We start from the raw sequence: 23,915 nt of genomic DNA, 5'->3' as shown, positions 1-23,915 counted from the left end.
GTATCAGGTACTGGGACCTTGGTGAACAGAAAGACAGCATAAAAGCTGACAAGGATATCGTCAGAGGACAGTACAAAGTCTTAGACCATAGAGACCAATTGGGCTGAGTTAAGTACTGCTGAGGCGGTTTTGCCAGTGAAAGGTAGCAAGGTGTCTGACAGAAAACGGGCTAGTCTATAGGTAGGGGAGTTGATCGTGGATACGATGGGTCGTAGTGGGGTGCCTTCTTTATGAATCTTGGGAAGACCATAGAATCTAGGGGGTCTTGCAGCAGCAGGTTTTAGGGAGGGACGTTTAGTTGGTTCGATTAGGGAGGTTGAACTTGTGATGATCTTGTTGGTTTTTATTGTTAGGCTATTAGTAGGGTCATTTTTTTATTTTTGAGTAACTTCCATCGTTGAGCAGGTTCTGGATTTTGTTGTTGTATGAATCTTTATCCATAATTACAGTAGCGTTGCCTTCATCGGCTGAGAGGATGACTACATCACTTCTGTTTTTTAAATTCGCGAGTTCAGAGCGTTCATTTTTGCTGATGTTGCTAATGGGTTTCTTAGCATTCTTAAGAATAGTGGCTATTTCAGCTCTCGCAACGTCTGCTTGGATGTGTCCTACGCCTTTGAGGGCTACATCGAACTGAGAGATGATATCATCTACTGGTATGTGTTTTGGGGTGATAGCAAAATGTAGCCCCCTAGCCAGTACTGTTTTCAGATTGTCCGAAATCGGGGTGCTACTCTGAGTAATAACGATTTTGTTGACGTCTAGTTTCGTTATATGTGGAACTGGGTTCTTCTTTGATAGGTGGTTGAATTTAGAAATCAGGTTAGCTTTGCATTTGACTGATAGTGAATCAGCAGAAGAAGCAGTCATGTTGTCTACGTGGTTCCAATCAGAAGGTGAAATTTTTTGTGTTAACATTAAATGAGCTTGTAGGAGAGTCCTGTCTAAAGTATCGAGTTCAAATCAGAGTAGCCTTATCCTCTCTGAGATTAAAGATAGGCTGGCCTTAAACAGAATCTGTTTAGAATTCGGCGAAGATACAGCAGAAGTGAGTGTGAAAGCGATGGGTATTACCTTGTGGTCGCAGCATCTTTTGAGGAAGGTCAGCGTCTCGATGAGCTGTGACTTCTTGTCTTGTTGTCTATTGAAAGCTCTAACAGATAGGTGAAAGCCCTCCCCGTAGAGGTTATCAATTCTAGATTTAAAGCTTTCGTGACTGCAAGGACACAAAATCCGTGACCTGATCCCTTCCGTGAAGGATGTCATTCCTGACTTACAGTACCCCGGAGTTTACAAATTGATCTGCACCTGTGGTGACTGCTATATCGGGGAGACGAAACGACATGTCTCTGACCGAATTCGCGAGCACAAATCAGATTTGAAACACGGCAGAACGAATTCTTCTGCCGTAGCTGATCACTGTTACAACGCTGTGGATGATCACGATATAGTCCTATCCGATACCAAGGTCCTCTGCAAACCCACGGGTTTTTAATCAGAGATTTGTTCACGAGGCAATTCAGATTTACAAACACAGACACAGTTTCAACCGAGAAGATGGTTTCAAATTAAGCAACCATTGGAAAGATGTTCTAAATCGAACCAAACATTAAACTAATTTTCAATGGTACAGTATATTTATTCAAGTCGTGGCATTCCAAGCTCTCACGGTGGTGTAATGTCCAAGCTTTCTCAGTAGTACGTTTTATGCTAATTTCCTTTGTCAAGGCGTTTTCTGTTTACCTCCTCACAGCTTAAAAGAGGTGACCTGCGCTTGGCTTTCTTCACTCCAACGCTGTCCCTTGGACAGTTTGGTCCCTTCACCTGATGAAGGCCACTTGTGTTGTGGCCGAAACGTCGTGATTGTTTGTTGTTTCGTTTTTTACCTACGTGACTTTACCGAATAGAACCAAAGAGTATGGGGTCCTTGCAGTCACGAAAGCTTCACATCTAGAAGCATGCATCAGTCTGCCAGTAGGGGGCAATGATTACTATGTGTAATTATATTTGAGTGCAAGTCAACCGTCTCTCACCGCGAGGGGAGATGCAGGTGTTTGATAACAATGCACAGTTATCATTTTAGCACTCTGAGGAGCGCTAGCTGCCACACTTTGCCCGATTGCATTCGCCGTATTTCTTAATGGACCTCACAGTGGACTCGTTTATACCAAAATGTCAGCCTACCGCAGACGCAATCTCACGGGCGGGATTACTGCGAGACTGAGGACAACATGGGCAGCCGAAGGGGGGGTGCATAATCATTGCAAACAATAAAAAATGGAACAATATTCTGCGTGCACCTCCCCGGTGTCGGTGGTCTGGCAGGTTGTACACTCGCGAATACTGGAGTGCGGCAGGTCGCGAATAAGGAATTCGTATACGCTTAGTAACTCGTGAATATGCGAAACTCGCCAATCGAGAGCTCGCACACTTGTGAGGCTTTACTGTAATTTGCAGCGTATTTTTTTCTTCTTCGAATTCGATGCTGGCATTTAATGCCCTACTCATTTCAAATGGCATCGCCGGAACGCTTAGTGTTCAATCTCGAGTGAAGTGAAACTGCGTGTAGCATTTCACGGTGAATGCAAACCGAGGTATTAACTGGGACTTCCTTACGGAGTCAAACCGCAATCCTCCACAACAAGCAGGCGAACGTGCTGCCGTTGGGGCCATGCTGCCGAGGGAGCGACAATACTTTTTGAAGGCCCGCGATTTTCACGCATCGTACTTGGTAAACGTTGAGCGTCTCACGGTCCACAGCTTCCTTCAAGTATATCCGTCCATGGCCGTCCAGGTAGAACAGCCCCACGGGATCCTCATCCGCGCCAGGGCCCGTGAGCATGTACTTGTGTGCCTTCTGCTTGTCCGACGTGTACTGCGGACACAAGCGCGTGTACGAAAACAAAGAGCCAGTGGCAGTCCACTACCGTTGCCACCTCTGAGGTGTATATATATTACAATTTTTTAGATATCATGCAAAAAAGAATATCTCGCATGACGATGAGAGGGGAGAACACCATGCATGTGCGTTGTCTCGAGTGAGTGGAGAATTATTATTACTATGTGGGACCTTTAACATTCCTGGGAAGACTGGAAAATATCCCAGACACATCCCAGGACAGCGGTTACCTACTCAAACATCGCCTCTCCACCCACTCGCTCGCTGGGGGCCTGTCTCACTGTGAGACACTTCACCTCTCCACCACAACTCTCCAATCCACATATAACATGGGCCTCCAGTCAGAAAAAAACTCAACTTTTTACCCACAGTTTGTGTGTCCATCCCCTTAATCCGTGAAGCAAGATGTCGGACTCAGAATCTTTATGCATAGCTGTATACCCATACGGTTTACCAGTATTCTTGTACAGGGAAATTGAGTTTTAAGGTCCACACAGCGTACAGCCGTTTCAATACGGGCAAAAAACCCCCCGCAATTTTTGTCTGTATTTCTCCCTTGTAATGAGACTTTGTAGGATAAACGTTGAGATTTATAAGGGCACGGGGTGACCAGCAAGGTCTGACTTCATCTGTAATAAGGTCGGCACTGAGAGGTGTGTTCATGCTGGTGGAATCCGATGACCTGTAAAGTGGCAGATGTCCAGTAGCGGTGGGCTGGAATGTTACTACGACAAACAATACAAAATACACAATAGGACCGCAAAGCATTCGAAAGGCAAGCAAATCGCAAAAAATACAAAACGCTCAACTATCATTTTTATTGTACCACGTAAAGCCCACTGAGCTATCAGCTTCTTTTTTCGGAAGCGCCCTGGGCCACAAAGCTTAGCTCAACGAGAGTGGCATATTGCGTGGAAATTTATAGCCGCCAAATAAATAGAAATAGTCTCACCGCATGTCTCTGCACGCGGAAAGGAATGAAAAACCGGAGGACCCGGAGAAAAAAAGCCTACAACGCCACGGGGAGAGAGACGCACAAACTCCAAATATACAAGAGGCGTCAGGGTTGGGGTTGAACCCCCCCCCGACCTCCTGCACACCAGGCGAGGGAGATAACGTCTCTCCACCTTCGTGGCTCCCAATTTGGGACCACGACAAGGCAGCGGCTTAGCTATCGAGTACACGGGCGGTGCAATCGGCACCGGCCCGGAGGGGCCTAGGCGCAGATCTCCAACTAGTAGTGGCAGGGGAATTGGACAGGGGGACCCCGTTTCGTTCCTCCCTCGCGCCAGGGCCTGTGCCCACCGCGCTAGGCCGCTGTGTGCGTGCGTTACCACGGTGACCAAGACCGGGTAGGGGCCGGGATCGTTCTCGTCGATGTGAGGATTGGGAGCTGTCCACTCGCGACGAACGCGGCTCGGGCACCGAGACGACGACGCACCGTCCTGCGGACAAATGTGGGGAGCGAGGAAGGACAAACACAGAGAGAGAGAGAGAGACGGACGCACGGATGGAAAAGCAGGCAAAGAAAATGTAAAAAAAAAATGCAGTGATAGAAAGCGTTACAAATTGTTGGTTGAGAGAGACGGGCAGACAGAGAGGCATAAAGACAGTCAGACGTAGTGCTAGATGTGACATATAGGAAGGTAGAGTGATGGATAGACAGGGTAGAGTGACAGAAATAGTGACAGGCAGACGCAGTTATAGCCAGTGAGGAAGACATGAACGGACGCAAAGATGGCCAAGGAGGTATAGTGTCAGGCAGATAGCGTGACAGGCTAACACGTGCACAGATGCGTAGATAGGAAGGGAGAGTGGCAGCAACAGACATAAGACAGAGCTGCTCGATCATTTAGACAGCATCTCAGTCAGGTACTCAGTGAGTGAACGAGGTGACCTCAAATACGCTTTAATGTCCTGTAATTAAAAAAAAAAACTATCAGGAAAGGTGGCCCCGCAGGAATGTGGAATTCCCATCACTGGCCCTGTAGGGCTGTGCATGGGAGATTATTCCCCCCCCCCTCCAAATTCCTGTTCATTTGAGCAAGGAAATTACTTCGACTTTTTTGTCTTTAGAATCAAGATAGCAAACTAACCTGCTTCCCTTCCTCCCTTAAAACAACCTCTTCTCCCCTTGCCCATCCTGCCTCTGTTACTCCCCGCCCCCCAGCTATGACCAGACCCCACCCCAAACCCTATCACTACCCCAACCCCCTATCACTACCCCAAACCATATCACTACCCCTGCCACTACCCCTGCCACTACCCCTACTACCCCAACCCCTATAACTACCCCTATCATTACCCCAACCCCCTATCACTACCGCAAACCCTATCACTACCCCAACCCCTGCCACTACCTTCATCACTACACCAATTCCTTTTCACTACCCCTATCACTACCCCAACCACTATCACTACCCCTATTACTATCCCAACCCCCTATTACTACCCCTATCACTACTCCAACCCTTTTCACTACCCCTATCCCTTTCACTATCACTACCCCAACCACCATCACTACCCCAACCCCTATCACTACCCCAAACCCTATCACTACCCCTATCACTACCCCAACTCCCTATCACTACCCCTATCATTACACCTATCAGTACCCCAAACCCTAATTCACCACTCTCACCTGTTCTCCTGTCACCATAATTGCACCAACACTTTTAATAACAACAACCCGAGTCTTCATTATCTCAATGACTATCGTCTTGTGCACGATTTTTTTATCGTTGTGTAGAGACAGTGCGGGTGTAGAGACAGTGCGTGTGTAGAGACAGTGCGTGTGTAGAGACAGTGCGGGTGCAAGGACAGTGCGTGGACTAGGCACACAGGGGAACCATCAGGGAAGTTCGGGAATGGGCTAGAGGGTTCGAAAAAGGGGGCGTGGCCGGGGGTGGAGTGAGACCACGCCGGGGATAAAAGGGGGTGACCGGCGAGACTCGGGGCTGCAATGGGATCGGGGTCGAATGTCTTGACGCCGTCACTGTCTTCGCATCATCGCTGTCGTTGCTGTCTTGCGTCGTCGCTACTTGCGTGTCATCCCTGGCCCAAGTTATCTGCGTGTCATCCCTGGCCCAAGTTATCTGCGTGTCATCCCTGGCCCAAGTTATCTGCGTGTCATCCCTGGCCCAAGTTATCTGCGTGTCATCCCTGGCCCAAGTTATCTGCGTGAAGCACCCTAATTAAGAAATGAAGCAACCTTCTACAGTTCCAGTTGTCCGATAGTCATTACAATTGTAAAGCGCCTTCAAATAAGGCGTTCTTCAGTATAAATATATATAACTAAACGTGTTTTTTTATTATTATACCAGGTAATGCCACTGAGCTATATAGCTCTTTTCAGAAGCGACCTGTCTACAAATGATGAATCAACGAAGTGGCTCATCATCACGTGGAAATGTATAGCAGCCAAACACTCTAAAACGCGTGGTGATGTTGATTCTAAATGTAAGGGCAAAACCGGAGGACCCGTAAAACATGCATGCGTCCACAGGGAGAGAGAGAGCGAGAGAGACACGCAAACTCCAAATATACAGCGGGCGTCACGGTTGGAATCGAGCCCACGACTCCCTGTATACCAGGCGAGGTATTTAGCACCTCCGAGCCACCGTGGCGCTGTCCCATGAGCTCAAGGGATGAGGAATTACCGCGAAGCCGATTGGCAGCAAACATCACCGGGGGGGGGTGGGGGTGGGGGTGGGGGTGGGGGGGGGGGGGGGGCTGGGTGCGAGAGGCGTACCTGAGCGTGGCGCCGCACAAGAATCTGCGCTTCGCTCCTCCGCGTTCTGCCACCGCGAATGCCGCGCGCCCTCACGGCCACGTGAAGCTCCGACCCCGCGGCCAGGGTCAGAGGTCGCGACGTCACGAGCACCCCGCGAGAGGTCACGCGCAGGGAGCGCGGCCTCACCGCGAACGTCGGCGCCGGCATGCCGCCGCACGATCGGAACGGGACTGAGGGCCCAAAGAGGGACGGAGAGAGAGAGAGGGTCCACGGTTTGGGCTCGTGGGTCAGGGCGCGCAAAAGATGTGGCCAAAGTTCGTTCATGAGGCCGTCCACCACCACCCGACGTTAGCCGAGCGAGCGAATTGAATTGCTCACGGGCAGGAGCGTTCGACACGCCGATTTATGGCTTCGGTTCGCTCGTGAGTTTAAGAACAGTATCATTTGGCGATTAGCCAAGAACGGGGCTCGCTTCAAACTGTGCAAAGCATCTTCAGGAGCATCGAGGAAGTCGGAATGACGGCGTCACCTGACCCATATTCTTAGATAGGGGAGATAAAATCACGCGAACAACCAATCACATTTAAAACTAGCGTTCAACTTTTCTATATTTCATTCTACCTGGACAGAGACCATGGGGCCGGCCCAGGACATGCTGGGCGGGACGATGTCAATCGGCTAGCCTGGGAACCCCTGGGAATTCCCCAGGAAGAGCTAGAGTCTGTGTAGTGTATAGTGTAGTGTATAGTGTAGTGTATAGTGTAGTGTGTAGTAGTGTGTAGTGTAGTGTATAGTGTATTGTATAGTGTAGTGTATAGTGTAGTGTATAGTGTAGTGTATAGTGTAGTGTATAGTAGTGTATAGTGTAGTGTATAGTGTAGTGTATAGTATAGTGTAGTGTATAGTAGTGTATAGTGTAGTGTATAATGTAGTGTATAGTGTAGTGTATAGTGTAGTGTATAGTGTAGTGTATAGTAGTGTATAGTAGTGTATAGTGTAGTGTATAGTAGTGTATAGTGTAGTGTATAGTGTAGTGTATAGTGTAGTGTATCGTAGTGTATAGTGTAATGTATAGTGTAGTGTATAGTGTAGTGTATAGTAGTGTATAGTGTAGTGTATAGTAGTGTATAGTGTAGTAAATATTGTAGTGTATAGTGTAGTGTATAGCAGTGTATATTGTATAGTGTAGTGTATAGTATAGTGTATAGTAGTGTATAGTGTAGTGTATAGTGCAGTGTATAGTGCAGTGTATAGTGTAGTGTATAGTGTAGTGTATAGTGTAGTGTATAGTGTACTGTATAGTAGTGTGTAGTGTAGTGTATAGTGTAGTGTATAGTGTAGTGTATAGTGTAGTGTATAGTAGTGTAGTGTATAGTAGTGTAGTGTATAGTGTAGTGTATAGTGTAGTGTATAGTGTACTGTATAGTGTAGTGTATAGTGTATAGTGTAGTGTATAGTGTAGTGTATAGTGTAGTGTATAGTGCATAGTGTAGTGTATAGTGTAGTGTATAGTAGTGTCTAGTGTAGTGGTGCTGGAGTCAGTCGCCAAAGAGAGGTCTGACCGCCATACTCAACACGCTGCCGCCGTGACCCTCACCAGGACAAGCGGATCGAGAAATGAACAAACGAATTGTCTGTGACCATCCCGGCGTGCAGCATTTTTATTCATCTTAATATTGGCTGCGAGAGCCCTACGTGTTCGAGAGAGGGTGCCACTTCTCCATAAAAATATATAATACCCCCCCCCCCCCCAAATTTTAACCGGATTGCGCTACCAGTGTGATGCCATTAAAATGAAGAACGCACTCGGATATCCACAGCTAGGCAATGCAACCCTCTGCGCGATGGAGACCGGCCCACAAAAGCAGATGCCCGAGAACGACTCCTGGAGAAGCCTTCAAGTGACCTGTGTTCGGCGCATCAGCGGGCAGCACCTTCCCACACATTCTGAAAAATTAGAGTAATGTTCATCACGTGATATAGTTCAACCCATCGGTATTCTTAATGATCAGGTCTGAAATTGTAGGCAAATTAAGGTTGCAAAACGCTGATTTTTGTTTGTGTGCAGTCCACCGATGACTCTGGCTTAGGGCCATCAACTCACTACACTTGAGAACCCGTTTAAATCTTGGTACCCCAGCTACCTAGATGTAGGAGTCAAGGGCGCTGAGCTGGTACCACTGAGGTCCTGTGTTCGAATCCAAATAATTTCAGCTACAACCTGTAATTAAACTGCGACTACACTTTTTCGTGTGTTTAGTTTGTTGTCCTTTCCCCTGTACCTCCGATGAGCACGGCTGCCTACGTACGGTGTGTAAGAAGTTCAACATACATATTGTACATGTCTTTGGGTAGCCAGTAACCGGCCTTGGCTCGCGCTCGCTGTGAATTGCATAGGGACCAATATATTTGCATAGAGACGCATTAACTGCATAACCTGAGTTGTGGTGAGACGGGGGTTTTGCAATTGTAATGAATTAATGTCTCGGCAAGATCACCAATGACATGAAAAAAAAACGACCACGTAATATGTATTTTTAAAATCAGACTAAATTCCAGCGGTGACGTTTGACCTATGCCAAACACTCAGCGCATAGAAGGAAAACCCACAGTGTGGGGACAAACATAGGCCTCTGCTGAGAGTCACTTCAGAATTAGTTCTGTGATCCTCTTCCATCGAATCCCACGTGGCAGGGTTATTGAGTCATGTGTAGCTTTCGAGATTAATCACGAAGAAGACCATTCGCCTCCTTCGCCTATATCTGTCCCGTCGCGTAAACCATCTCAATTAATTTTTGACACATCCAATCAGTCACACGGGTTTTTCTTTCAAGTGCATAATTTCAGCAAGATTTGTTCGACACCAAAGCAAACTGGACTGGTTTTCACATGCGTCATTGGCAGAACCAGGCTTGCTTGAAACAACTGCTGGTGAATTGCCAGATGAATATATCCAAGTGGTAAGACATGAATGCTCGTTCAATATTAAACTATGTTAATGGTTAGGATGTTGACGTGGCTTCATCCTTGCCTTGCGCGAGTGTTCTTGTTTTCTTGTGGCACCATAATTGGACGCAGTTGAACATCATGCCGAGGATAAAGTGTCGTTAATTCGAATAAAAGTTATTAGGAAAATCGAGCGCATACGTGCACGTGTTTCATACCCATTACAAACAATCATTCTCACCTTACTCTTTGGTTCTATTGGGTAAAGTCACGTAGGTGAAAATAAAATAACAAAAAATCACGACGTTTCGGCCACAACACAAGCGGCCTTCATCAGGTGAAGGGACGAGACTGTCTGGAGGACAGCGCTGGAGTGGAAGAAGCCACGCTTAGATCACGACCTTTAAGCTGTGTGAGAAGAAAAGACCAAAAAGACCTTTGTCAAGGCGCTTGGTCTTTTTCTTCTCACACAGCTTAAAGGTCGTGATCTAAGCGTGGCTTCTTCCACTCCAGCGCTGTCCTCCAGATAGTCTCGTCCCTTCACCTGATGAAGGCCGCTTGTGTTGTGGCCGAAACGTCGTGATTTTTTGTTATTTTATTTTCACCTACGTGACTTTACCAAATAGAACCAAAGAGTATGGATCTTAGCAGTCACGAAAGCTTTAAATCTAGAACATTCTCACCTTCTCACAACCAGGATAATAAGAAGTTCAACATACATACTGGATATATGTATTATATAAATGCATTTAGGTGCAGCGATGGCATTTAACGTTCAAATGAGGAATACGTGACGGACACCATCCATGCACAGCCAATTACAACAGAAGAACAGGTAAATCGTTTTGGAAAGCATGTTTTGCGTGATATTGCATTAATGGCAGTGGCTGATAGGCGCGAAAGACACAAAAATCACCACATCCGTCAATAACACTGGCCCATAGAACAGGCAAGTGACCCAACTCAGGTGAACCGGGTATCGAAGTGCTGTGCGCTAATAACGCACCACTAACTCCCCCAGATGTGTATGCACATGCACAGAAACGCACAGAAGAGACCAAGATGCCCCGTATAGCTTTTTTTTGAGAGGATTGTTTGTTGGTGGGAAAAGCGCTGTCAGCGAGCAACTGTGGAGGGCGGCACAGCGAACGAAGTTGGCAAAAACCACGCCTGGACATCCCTGTTGCCCCAGTTGAGATGTGTTAGACAAATCCAATGGGTTGTTCGTTCAAGGCTGAGTCAACCTAAGGGAGGCCCTGGACCGGAGCAGATGTTCATTATTCACGTTGCCCATGCCGGGTTCATAGCGCAACACGCTAGACCACGACACTACCTCCCGACAAAGACAAAGTTCCCCCGTATAAGCTTAACAGACCGTAGGGGCAAGTGCTGTTAGCAAGCAGCACCTATGAAGGCCGGCACGGCACACGAGGGGGTGGGTGGTCATCGCGACGCCCGACCGCCTTTGTCTCCCCCGGTGGCGATGTTCGCGCACCGCACCAGGTACTCATTTGAGGCCGAGTCGACCTAGGGGATATTCGTCACTGGTGTCGGCCGGGGAATCGAACTCGGGTCGCCGGATTCGTAGCGCAGGGCCCTGACCGCGACACCAATCCCAATGCCACTTCATTCGCGAGCGAGTGACGGCGACGTCACCACGGCGCCTGTACCATCGCCAGGTGCGCCTTGAGGCCAAGGTGACACCACCACTCCCCACACCCATACTCACATTCGCATTGCATATTCGCCCAAAGGCCCTGCAACACGTAGGCAATCCTATGCGAAAACGCTGCCGGCAATGTGGGCACGAGCGAGCACGTCGCGGACGCGGCGCGGTGCACACCGCGTTCCAAATGCTAACGAGATGAGGTATTTTTTTTTTCAAAGAGATTCTCGGCAGTTCTTGCGAGCGATCGAGCGAGCCCGACCTTTACCGACGAAGACGACCAATGTTTGCGTGTTGTCGGCTCGAGTTGTTTACGCCCAGGAGGCTGTGCGCAGGGCTGATGGAACGTGTTAAACATTTTTTTTTTAATCTTTGGAGAGACAACAGTAGCGTTCAAGGATGGCGTATTGACCCGATGGTTTAATTTGTCACATTTTCCGCGATGATGCTCATTGTCTGTGATGGATTACCTCTTGCCTCACGCTGTAAAGACGTTACCCCGGGTGAATGACGATATAATGTCGAAGCGCCGTATGATGCCATCCATCAATAATTCCATTAACAGCCAAGTCTGCAGACAAAATGCTTCCGAAATAAATGTCGTCCAGCATGGCTAATTCTAGCTCACTGAGAATTAAAATGATGCTTAAAATTGTTGATTGCCTCCAGTTTTCAAGATACGCTCCTGGGTCGGTACATACGACCCTTGACTTGGGAATGGCGGAGGATTAGTGAGTCATAAAGGTGTAGTGCGTTCTACGGAGGCACACACTGGAGTTGGAGGCAACACGTTTATTTAAACACCCCAACAGGGCTAACTACATAAACGTGCACGGGTTCAACATCTAAATGATAACTACACAGGTCAACTATGTGAGTAGCGCATTAACTACATGAAGGGGTCAGTCAGCGTGTACACGTGTACACGTGTACACGCTGACTGACCCACGATGCCGAGCGAAGACCGAAGACCCGGAGACGACGAAGAGACGCGGGACCCCAGGATGACTTCACAGACGAGCCTCGAACGCTTTCCGTACTTTATGCTCATGGGCGTGGCCTCGCTCCGCCTTCGGCCACGCCCCCTTCGAGACCTTTCCCGAAGGATCTCGACGGAGCGTCACGTGTCCCCTCAAGCCCCCTCTCGGGCCGCCCCCCTCACTACCCTGTCCCGGTCACGTGCCCTCTCGGGTTCACGCAGACTACCATGTCCTGACTTGCCCTCTCTCAGGCCGTCACCAGGACTATGTCCCCCAGGGCCCGTTTGCATGCAGTGCTCACTCTGGCCCCAGAGAGAGGTTCCAGACGCACAGCAGCATTCTTGTGACAGTGCCTGGTGCTGCCACCATGGTGACACCCTTAACGTCACTACAAAGGGAAGGGATCTCAATTTAAACCAGAAATTACTCAAATACATCTTTGACTGGATCTATGAATAAATCTATGACCGGGTTTGGACAGTACTTGCTTTTTGAGCAAAACAATGAATGATGCAATCTGAACCTGGTATTGCATCATACATGATATTATTCCTGGAAGTCATGGATAATGCAATCATAACTGGGCTTGCATCACTCTGCTTAAAAAAAAACCTTCCCTATATAAGCTCTAGAAATTATAGTGTCGTGCTCTCTTATTTGTCAGTGTTTGATTTTGTAAAGGGACACATTTCTGTTTAGCCAAAGTGAGCAGAGATGCCTTGTACTCGTGTGAACAAAGCAGATCACTTCTGCCATGTTTGTGGTGAAGTGAATTTTGCATCACGAAAGCGCAGTATAACCACTATGGTTAAGAAAGCCTATCGCCTTTATTTTGGCTGCAAAATTGGAGATCAGGACAAGATGTGGGCGCCACACATATGCTGCAACACTTGTTAACAAATCTTGCCAGTGGTTGAACAGGAAAAGGAAATTCATGCCTTTTGCAGTGCCAATGATTTGGAGAGAGACAACAAATCATATCAGCAATTGTTACCGCTGCATGGTGCCTCCAGTTGGGAAAAGTGTGTCAAAGAATTCATCATGGACTGTGCATTATCAAAACACCCCATCAGCTATTCGCCCAGTAACCCACGGAGAAGGACTGTCAGTTCCTGATGCACCAGAATCATTCTCACTTGAGTCAGATGAGGAAGAGGAAGAGGATGAAACTTTTGGTCCTGAACCATCATGGTCGCATGACCCAGATTTTCTCCCATCCTCCTCCTCTGAACCACACCTCATAACACAAGGTGAACTGAAAAACCTTGGTCAGGAATTTGGAACTCCCCAAAAGTAAGGCAGAGCTGTTGGGCTCCAGACTTCAGCAGTGAAATCTCCTGGCAGGTGATGTTAGGGTTTCCATGTTCCATGACCATCAAAAAGATCTTGTCCCACTCTCCTTCATGGAAGGTGATCTTGTAGCCTGCAACAACATCGATGGTGGGATAGCAGCCCTCAACATCGTTCATGATCCAGATGAGTGGAGACTGTTCATTGATTCATCGAAGATGAGTCATGAAGCTGTTTTGCTTCATAATGGCAATGTTTTGCCATAAATTCCAGTAGGTCATGCAGTCCATAGGAAGAAAAGCTATGACATCATAAAACAACTTTTGAGGTGCGTAAACTATGACCAACATCAGTGGCAGCTTTGTGGCGATTTGAAGGTTGTTTCTCTCATGCTTGGTCTGCAGACTGGGTACACAAAGTACTGCTGCTGTTTTCTCTGTGAATGGGATAGTCGTGCGAGAGATTCCCACTACATCAAGATAGATTGGCCAACTCCGACAGCCATTGGAGCCTGGGAGGAAAAGTGTTCAGCATCCACCGCTTGTTGAATCAAGGAAGATGTTGTTACCACCCTTACACATTAAGCTGGGTCTGATGAAGAACTCTGTCAAAGCCATGGACCAAACACAAGCAGCTTTCAAGTACCTCCGTGGAAAATGTCCAAGGTTAAGTGAAGCTAAGGTAAAGGAAGGTGCCTTTGTTGGTCCTCAGACTCGTAAACTTCTTCGAGATGATGCATTTGACGGTGCGCTTCGTGGAAAGGAAAAAAAAGACGGCAGGGAAAGCCTTCCAGTTAGTGGCAACAAATTTTTCTCGGAAACAACAAAGCAGATAACTGCAGGGAGTTGGTGGCAAACCTCCTCAAGGCATACAAAAGCCTTAGTTGCAACATGTCACCAAGGATAAATTTTTTTGCACTCTCATCTAGATTTTTGTTTTTCCCACCGAACTGTGGGGCAGTGAGTGACGAGCGTGGCGAGCGATTTCACCAGGACACTGCAACAATGGAGAAACGCTCTCAGGGCAAATGGAGCCCATCAATGCTTGCAGACTATTGTTGGGCAGTGACAAGAGATGCCCCATTTAATGAATACAAGAGACAAGCCAAGAAGCGCCGAGGAGACACTGAACAAGGACTAAACTACGTACTTATCTATACATAATAGTTTTTTTGCCTTTTGCTTCGTAATAAATTGTATGTATACAACCATTTTGTTGATTGTTTAAGTGTTACACGAACAGGACAGGTGACATGCTATCATGAAAAGACCTGGGTCTACAATTTATGAGTAAAACTCTATCTACACAATATACATAGACGTAAAATGTAAAAAAACTTTAATATGTTAGGAACAGTAGCCAATCAGTTGTTTAAATTGTCATATTTGAATTCAGCACATTAAACTCCACATTTCATCTCTGAAGCAGACGACGTGTAAAAAAAACTGTATACCTGTGTTATTTGCCCAGGAAAAGCCTCACTGTGTCTCAAATTTCTACTGGACATCTATGAAACGACTGGACATCTGTAAAACTACTGGAACAAGAGCTTTGTAACTCATCGGATTCCTCCAGTATAAATACATATTCTGATCTTCAGGGCGAGGATGACTCAGACTGCAGTGACAGCCAAAACTCAACAAATTTGTTAATAGCCCCACGGCCATACATGGGGACTAAACTATATAATTGGTGACGATTTAAGCAACACGCCTTTCTTTCATCTCGGAAAAAGTGCGTGATGCCCGGTGAACGTTTAGAGTTCTGGCTATCTGTGATTGTGCATCACTGGCAACACAGGATCACATTTGTGTTTATTTTTTGTACTGTGACCACAATGTGCAGATAAATCACCGTCATTCGACTGCCCCAACGAGTTAGGATCAATTCAACAGAAGGCTCAAGGGTAGTTTCTTTCATTTGAATTAGCTACAAACACAATGACCCGTTTCCATTCGGTGGTGGCACGGCCAGAGGATCGTGGTTCGAATCCAACAGGCCACCCTGGTTATTACTGCAGTGTGTGCTGTGTTAACGATACAAATGCTGATTAATAATATTTTTTTACTGGGTCAGATCACGTAACTAAAAATGCGACTGTCTTGCTAGTAGATGTGAAACATCCTCCCCAATGTCATTCCCCCCCCCCCCCCACTTACGGACTAATGACCACTTGCAGACCGGCGCTAAATCATTTGTGCAGCACAGGGATCAGCTGCCAATGGGGGGATTTCCTCCTGTTCGAATGCGTTCACGTGACATGTAGGTCGCTTATCGCGTGCGACGGCGCTCGGAAACGCCCCGGGGTAATAGGGGTGGGGGGGGATGCGGACTCTATCGAACACGAAGTCGGGTATCGATCGTCCCGGTAGATTTTCTGTCCATACCACGTGTGTTGTTGGGCATGATGTCACGTGGTTTTGCTCCACATACTGGGAGCTTTTCTTTTTTTTTATTTAAAGCTTTCGTGACTGCAGGGATTGATATTCTTGGTTCTTTCGGTAAAGTCACGTAGAAGGGAAACAATAAAATAATAGAAATATAGAGCAATTAAATTCTCACGGCGTTTCGACTGCAACACAAGCAATCATCGTCAGGTGTGAAAACCACGGCAAGAAATTTTGAAAAAAGTGGCGGCTTTTATTTTTTTAACGTTAGCACCACGGATAGCGATTTGACAGTTTGTTCAGATGGACGAGTCCATCGAAACGTCGTGAGAGTTTTATTGTTTTACATTTTTATTATTTTATTGTTTCCCTTCTACGTGACTTTACCGAAAGAACCAAGAAAATATATACTGGGAGCCTTTTTTCAGATACTGAAGTCCACTCCAGGACCAGCTGCTGGCCCTTGACTTCGCTGACGAAGCTTTTGTCTGTCGCCCTTCGTTCCACATACTGGGAGCTTCTTTCAGGTACTGAAGTCCACTCCAGAATCAGCTCCTAGCCCATGACTTCACCGACGAAGCTTTGGCTGTAGCTCTGTGATAGACGATGACCACCGGCCATCATCAAATCCCGTGACATGTCCCGGCCACGCCCACAATAGCTTGCGTCTACTTTGTTCCAGTTCATTTTGCAATGTTCAAAAGTTCTGATCCGTATGGCATAGCAGGTGGCATATGCTGGTTAAACTTGGAACGTCTCACAAATGTCTCAACTTTTTTCAGGAGGGTCCTGCTAAGTGTTTACGGGAGGGGGAAGGCGAGGTTACGTATGTGGAGTCATTTGCAGGCACATTGTTCATCATTGGAATGTTTTGGTCAATAACAGTTGTTGTTTATAGCTTATGGGAGGAAACCCCACGCAGAACAGACGAGAGAGAGAGAGACAACGCACAAACTCCACACGCAGAACGGTGCCCGAGTCGGTTAATCGAACATAGGGCCCTATGCCGTGATACACGAGTGTTTAAACCACCCCGGCCGTCGAAGAAAGACCAATCGATTATGATCACAGCATCAGAGTTTGTCGCGGGATTAATGAATGTTGCTGCTCGAGTTGTCTCACCTTCATGACTGATGCAGTCCGTGAAAGGTGATGTCATAGAAGGCTGCCTGCTCTGAGCACTGGATTCTTTTGACTGATGAAGTGATGAAAGGTAGTTTTTTTTAAACAAATCGTGTTTTTTTTTCGTATAAATATCTTTTTTTTTGGAAGTCATTCGTTATTGAACTGACGCTATATCAACTCGCTCGACTTGAGAGTCTGGTTTTACCGTGGGTCGCGATGTAAAACAATGGATGTCAACCGAGACCGTCAGCGGTGCCCGCGCAGTGCGTACTGACGCGGCATTTAGCCGTATGGACAGCAACTGCACGTGGACATCAAATGAACCGTCGTAATTACCATTTTATTTATCCGGCCAGGCGACTCAGAATGGCTCGCAAGTCGAAGTATGTAAGTTAAAATCCTGGTCGTGAGGGGGGTGGGGGTTGACTTAGCCCATCATTACTCCATGGTCGTTAAAACGAGTACCACCTTCTTTGTGGGGAATCCCAAAAGTGGTTGTCCTATGCGAGAAAAAAACGTGCCCCCGCCATAGGAATGTGGAATTTCCACCACTGGCTCTGCAGGGCTGTAAAGAGGAGATGAACACCAGGCACTTCAATGGGTTACTGAGTGAGAGAGTGTGTATGTGAGGGAATGCTTGGGTGAACGAGTGAGTTAGTTGATGTAACCTTTAATGTGGTGGTGGTGGTGGCGGTTGAACAGTCAGTCTGGCAGACCGAGGCCTCAATAAGGAATCAATGAGTGGAGCTCACTGGAACAGTCACCGCAGTAGTAGTAGCAGCAGCAATACAACTCGTGATATCCAGACAACACTGCACAGATGGATGCAGTAAGCCATGTACTGCAATCCCCTTGCCAAGCCATAGTCCTTTTGTTCTTTTTGGTTGTGTTCTTTTTGGTTAGTTTCACAAATCTGTGCGAACCACCGCGTGCGCCGCCCACGTTGCACGTTCTTTGTTGGCAGCCTCACGCACGCGTCCCACCGCAAGAAAATAACTTCTTTGAGTTTTGAGGTGAGCAATCACGGGCTGCGAGCGGCTATAATTTGCACACTTGATTGTGATCGCACGGGATGCCGGAGGGGGGTTCTGCACGACGGCGGGTTGCTTTTTTTTATTTGGCTTGAATATTTTTTGTTTGTTTGTTATTGTAGTAATAATAATCAATGATGTAATGATACATTAAGTTCACAGGAATGCGGTGTTCTCGGAAGAAGCTGTGACACAGGCACTGCTTCGGGGGACGAGCGCACCGAAGTGTTTTTTTTTTAAGCCGGAACGCCGTGCGAGGCAAGAGTCGCTGTCTGCATCTCCGAGCAGTGTTTTTGTGTAGCAAGCCATCGCTAAAATCAGCACGAACATCTACAACACGTCCTCTTCGGAGGCCGCACTGAAGATGGAAAAATGCGTGGCTTACCAAGGTGTTAGAGAATCCTATCGGTCACTCGGCTGAGCCCAGCGGCTGTAGGGGGAATGCACCACACTGGTGCCGTCGTGGGTTCGTGAAGAGGTCAGGCAGATCCAGGGCCGGTTCAAAGTGCACGCATCACCCAACACCGGATTGTTAGCCACAATCGGATTCAATTCCCAGGGTTCACAGCTTGGCGCGCCGACCAACGATGCAGCGTGTTTAATTAAAAACGTTGTTGTGTGTGTGTGTTACTTATATTGTAAATTATTTGGGCATTACATTCCCACCTTCCCTGAGGTACGATAACGCTTTTGTTTGCATATCCCTCCCAGCCAAGAAGGCGCTCCTCTGTTTTTCGCCCCCATAAATGACATCATGCCCTGAGTCTGGAATTCACTATGATCCCATCGTTTCGATCGGGCGCGCATTGCTCGTAACGTGTGATTAATCCAGCGGCGTTCGTTTAACCAGCTTGACTTTGCCGATGAAATCCGGAAGGCCGAAACCGGTTCCAGAGTTTGCTTGCTTAAAAACTAACACTGATAATACTGGGTTTAACACGTAGGCTTGGAAGCGTATTATTAAATAATACACATTACATTTTGATTTAAATAATTACTAATCTACAACTCATTACTAATCATAACCAATGACTGATTACTAATCGATTATATAATTACAATACCCCCCCCCCCTCCGTCTCTAATCACTGCACCTGATATGAGTTAAATGATGACATCACCCTGCTGCTCTATATAAAACCGGGAACAAGCGAGGGCTTTACCATTCTGGCGAATTGCCCGATGATGCTGGATGTATTTACCAGCGAAACGTCGTACTCAAACTGTAAATGTGGATTCACTCTTCAACACACCTGATGACATCCGTTTGTGTTATGGTCGACACGTCGTGAGAATTTTTTATTGTTTTATATATATATTATTATTTTATTGTTTCCCTTCAACGTGACTTTACCGAAAGAGCTAAGAATATGAATTGCTGCAGTCACGAAAGCTTTAAATCAAAATTTAGGCCAGGACTGATTGAGAAATATTGCTGTGTTTTGGTTTGTGGAAAAGGTGAAAAACCCCTACTCCTCACTCACCACGGACTCATCACAATCAAATGCCACTTAGTAACTCACTGACTCACTCACTCAGTCACCCACTCAACCTCCCACGCACCCAATGGGGTCCACCCGTCCAGAGTTTCATTCACCTGGACAATTTCCGAATTGGAATTCGGTATTCGGGTGTCAGGCAATACATTTCACTAAGATCCGGTACCGACTTTGCGTAGGATGAATGTATCAAAAGGCGAACAGTGGTCACCCTTTGGCGTCATCTGGTCTGGCACTCGTGAGACTATGCCATAAAGAATGTTGCTGTCTCTGGTGTAGGCCAATCGGTTTCAAAGGCAATGCATAATTTATTATCAGAGCCACGTCTTTGCATGTTAACCACAAGTACATGTGGTTAATGCAGACTTGGATCCTTGCAACAGCTATCTATTTAGTGTTTAAACATCTGAACACCTCCTGTTTTATACTGGTAGGAAACGTAGTGGACTGGAAGCCCAACCGGGATTAATTCACAGGAGGCAGGGGATTAATTGTGTATGTCTGTGGATGTCTGTCCACGTGGGAGGGGTGGGGCTGGGTGGAGAGGGGAGGGTAGGGAGGGGTTGGGTGGGGAGGGGCTGGGTGGGGAGGGAAGGGTGGGGAGGGGCTGGGTGGGGAGGGTGGGGCTGGGTGGGGGGTGGGAGGGGTGGGGCTGGGTGTGGTGGGGCTGGGTGAAGAGGGGCTGGTCACCCCGTGGTGCCCTTATATGGACTGGAAGCACAACTGGGATTAATTCACAGGAGGCAGGGGATTAATTGTGTATGTCTGTGGATGTCTGTCTACGTGTATCCGGACACCCGGATAAAATGGGAGGGGTGGGGCTGGGTGGAGAAGGGAGGGTGGGGAGGGGCTGGGTGGGGAGGGGAGGGTGGGGAGGGGCTGGGTGGGGAGGGTGGGGCTGGGTGGGGGGTGGGGAGGGTGGGGCTGGGTGGGGTGTGGGAGGGGTGGGGGGTGGGAGGGGTGGGGCTGGGTGGGGAGGGGCTGGTCACCCCGTGGTGCCCTTATAAAACTCAACGTTTAACCAACTCACGCCGGCTTGTGCCCGCCCTCACAGTCGGGCATATTTGCGGAATACACCACGTGGTGGTGCCGCCGTTGACCCTGGCCATTGACCGAGCAACCCAACGTTCCTACCAGCTCCCTCCGCAGAAATGTGTTTGCCAGAAAGTGTGAAACCTATTCTCATTTTTAATACTTTGATACTGGCAAAAACGGCCCAATGATATAGGCCTGGGAATAGGAATAGGTTTTACCCTTTAAACTGGCACAAAAACTGACACCTTTATTCAAGGCATCATGTTTGCAATAACCACAACACAAGCAGTCAAAATGCAAACAAAAAAGACAACTCTGATAATAATATGCACTGTCCTTGAATTTGATTGGTCCACACCCGAGACAGCTTTTCTTAGAGCCTAGTCTCCACTGGTGTTGGACCAGAAGACGCCAAAAGGCGTACAACTCTTCTGGTCCAACAGCAATGGAGACTAGGCTCTAAGAAAAGCTGTCTCGGGTGTGGACCAATCAAATTCAAGGACAGTGCATATTATTATCAGAGTTGTCTTTTTTGTTTGCATTTTGACTGCTTGTGTTGTGGTTATTGCAAACATGATGCCTTGAATAAAGGTGTCAGTTTTTGTGCCAGTTAAAAGGGTAAAACCTATTCCTATATCTTGTTTCTGGCAAAAGAGGTCTCATAATGTAAAGGCCTGGGAATGTTTGGCTCTGTCGAAAAAGTGGCAGTCCTAGTCTGGAGACAGAATGGAGTTCCGCTTATGTCTGCTTTTGCCCTACAACAGTGGTTCTCGAAGTTTTGGCCACGGTACCACCGGTGGTCTCCGATGGTCCTCGAGGTCAGCGGTCCCCAACCTTTTTGGCACCAGGGACCGGCTTCATGGAAGACAATTTTTTCACGGACCGGGTAGGGGGGGGGGAGGGGGTTCATCATTGGGTCTTTCCCCCTTTTCAAAGAAGCTCTCTAGCTATGTTTGTGTTTGTTACTCATTGTGGCTACTAGGGGTTAGAGCTTGTGGGCTTACCAACACCACGTGACTGAGACGAGTGCGCAGTGCGAGAAAGGGGCGCGGACGGAAATGGTAAATAATAAAATAATGGGGGCGGGCCACGTGCGGACTCACCGCTGTCACCTCCTGCTGTGCGGCCCGGTTCCTAACAGGCCACGGACCGCTATCGGTCCGCGGCACCGGGGTTGGGGACCCCTGGTCTTGGTGGTCCCACAAGTGGCCGTGATGCAGGGTTGATTCGGAACAATGATGACAACATTTTTTATACCTGTTGTTTGAGCCGTGAATTCATATTTTACTCACGATATATATAAAAAAATGAAGTTAGCTACCCTGATTAACCACCCTAACCCTAAACACGTAAAGCTGCATTAAAACAAAAAAAACTAATGCTACGGTAATATGAAAGTTTTGTATGAGTACTGCTATTTAGAGAGATAAGCGAATGCGTTTTGTCACCAGGGGTGTGGGTTTGGGTGAGGGGTGGGGGGAGTTGTGTGGTCCGCAGAATGTTTGCATTCCCTGAGCGGTCCACGAGGCCTAAAAGGCTTGAGAAACACTGCCTCCATTATCATCCATGGGGTTAGACTTACGGGTGGGGATCCATTATCTATGGATTATTATCCATTATCCATGGGTCATTATCTATTATCCATGGGTTTAGACTCAGGGTAAGGATTCATTATCCATGGGTTATCCATTATCCAAGGGTTATTATCCGTTATCCGTGGGTTAATAACCATTATCCATTGCTTTATATTCAGGGTAAATATCCGTTATCCATGGATTATCCATTTTGCATGGATTATTATCCATTATATATGGGTTTAGACTCACGTGTGAGGATCCATTATCCATAGATTATTATCCATTATCCATGGGTTATCCATTATCTATGGGTTATCCAATATCTATTGGTTATTATCCATTATCTATGGGTTATCCATTATCTATGGATTATTATCCATTATCTATGGGTCATTATCCAATAGCTAAGGGTTATTATCCATGTGTTCTTCCTTAGCCATAGGTTAAAGACTCACGGGTGAGGATCTATTATCCATGGATTATTATCCATTATCTATGGGTTATTATCTAATAGCTATATGTTATTATCCATGTGTGCCATAGGTTAAAGACTCACGGGTGAGGATCTATTATCCATGGATTATTATCCATTATCTATGGGTTATTATCCATTATCTACGTGTTATTATCCATGTGTTCTTCCTTAGCTATAGGTTAAAGACTCACGGGTGAGGATCCATTATCCATGGATCATTATCCATTATCTATGGGTCATTATCCAATAGCTATGGGTTATTATCCATGTGTTCTTCCTTAGGCATAGGTTAAAGACTCACGGGTGAGAATCTATTATCCATGGATCATTATCCATTATCTATGGGTTATCCATTATCTATGGGTAATTATCCATTATCTATGGGTCATTATCCAATAGCTATGTGTTATTATCCATTATCTATGTGTTACTATCCACGTGTTCTTCCTTAGCCACAGGTTAAAGACTCACGGGTGAGGATCTATGATCCATGGATTATTATCCATTATCTATGGGTCATTATCCAATAGCTATGTGTTATTATCCAATATCTATGTGTTATTATCCACGTGTTCTTCCTTAGCCACAGGTTAAAGACTCACGGGTAAGGATCTATGATCCATGGATTATTATCCATTATCTATGGGTCATTATCCAAATAGCTATGTGTTATTATCCATTATCTATGTGTTATTATCCACGTGTTCTTCCTTAGCCACAGGTTAAAGACTCACGGGTGAGGATCCATTATCCATGGATCATTATCCATTATCTACGGGTCATTATCCAATAGCTATGTGTTATTATCCAATATCTATGTGTTACTATCCACGTGTTCTTCCTTAGCCACAGGTTAAAGACTCACGGGTAAGGATCCATTATCCATGGATCATTATCCATTATCTATCGGTCATTATCCAAATAGCTATGTGTTATTATCCATTATCTATGTGTTATTATCCACGTGTTCTTCCTTAGCCACGGGTTAAAGACTCACGGGTGAGGATCGCGTGGCCTGGCGGAACACGCTCCGGGATGTCCGCACAAACGTGGCCCATGGCGAATCCTGGCCGGCAGCCGCCATCACCTGACGAGGCCTGCTGAGTGACGTCAGCAGAGGTTGTGGATCAGAGAAATGGACAGTGTACGTCAAAACAGAATTTACTCTTGACATACCTTGTATCTTGATTTAAAGCTTTCGTGGCTGCAGTAATTCATATTCTTAGTTTTTTCGGTAAAGTCACGTTGAAGGGAAACAACAAAATAATAATA

The 23,915-nt window shown here is 46.8% G+C and overlaps 1 protein-coding gene across 2 annotated transcripts in view; it reads right to left on the bottom strand.

Annotated features, from left to right (window-relative positions):
* The window catches only part of LOC116956037 (cadherin-13-like), a 50,310-nt gene that overhangs the window by 16,551 nt on the left and 9,844 nt on the right, over positions 1–23,915 (bottom strand). The window contains exons 2-5 of one of the 2 annotated variants that reach the window (XM_032977461.2): positions 23,641–23,743; positions 6,651–6,862; positions 4,234–4,344; positions 2,729–2,875 (exon numbers count right to left, since the gene is read on the bottom strand). In XM_032977461.2, the coding sequence (XP_032833352.1) occupies positions 2,729–2,875; positions 4,234–4,344; positions 6,651–6,862; positions 23,641–23,743 (573 nt within the window). The remainder of the gene's footprint in view (positions 1–2,728; positions 2,876–4,233; positions 4,345–6,650; positions 6,863–23,640; positions 23,744–23,915) is intronic. The other variant, XM_032977462.2, reaches the window with a different exon arrangement.

The sequence above is a fragment of the Petromyzon marinus genome, chromosome 63, assembly GCF_048934315.1.
Source record: "Petromyzon marinus isolate PM22_M1 ecotype Great Lakes invasive population chromosome 63, UKy_Petmar_22M1.pri1.0, whole genome shotgun sequence".
NCBI lineage: Eukaryota > Metazoa > Chordata > Hyperoartia > Petromyzontiformes > Petromyzontidae > Petromyzon > Petromyzon marinus.
The sequence above is the reverse complement of the archived record's forward strand: the minus strand, read 5'-3'. Positions and strand labels throughout refer to the sequence as shown.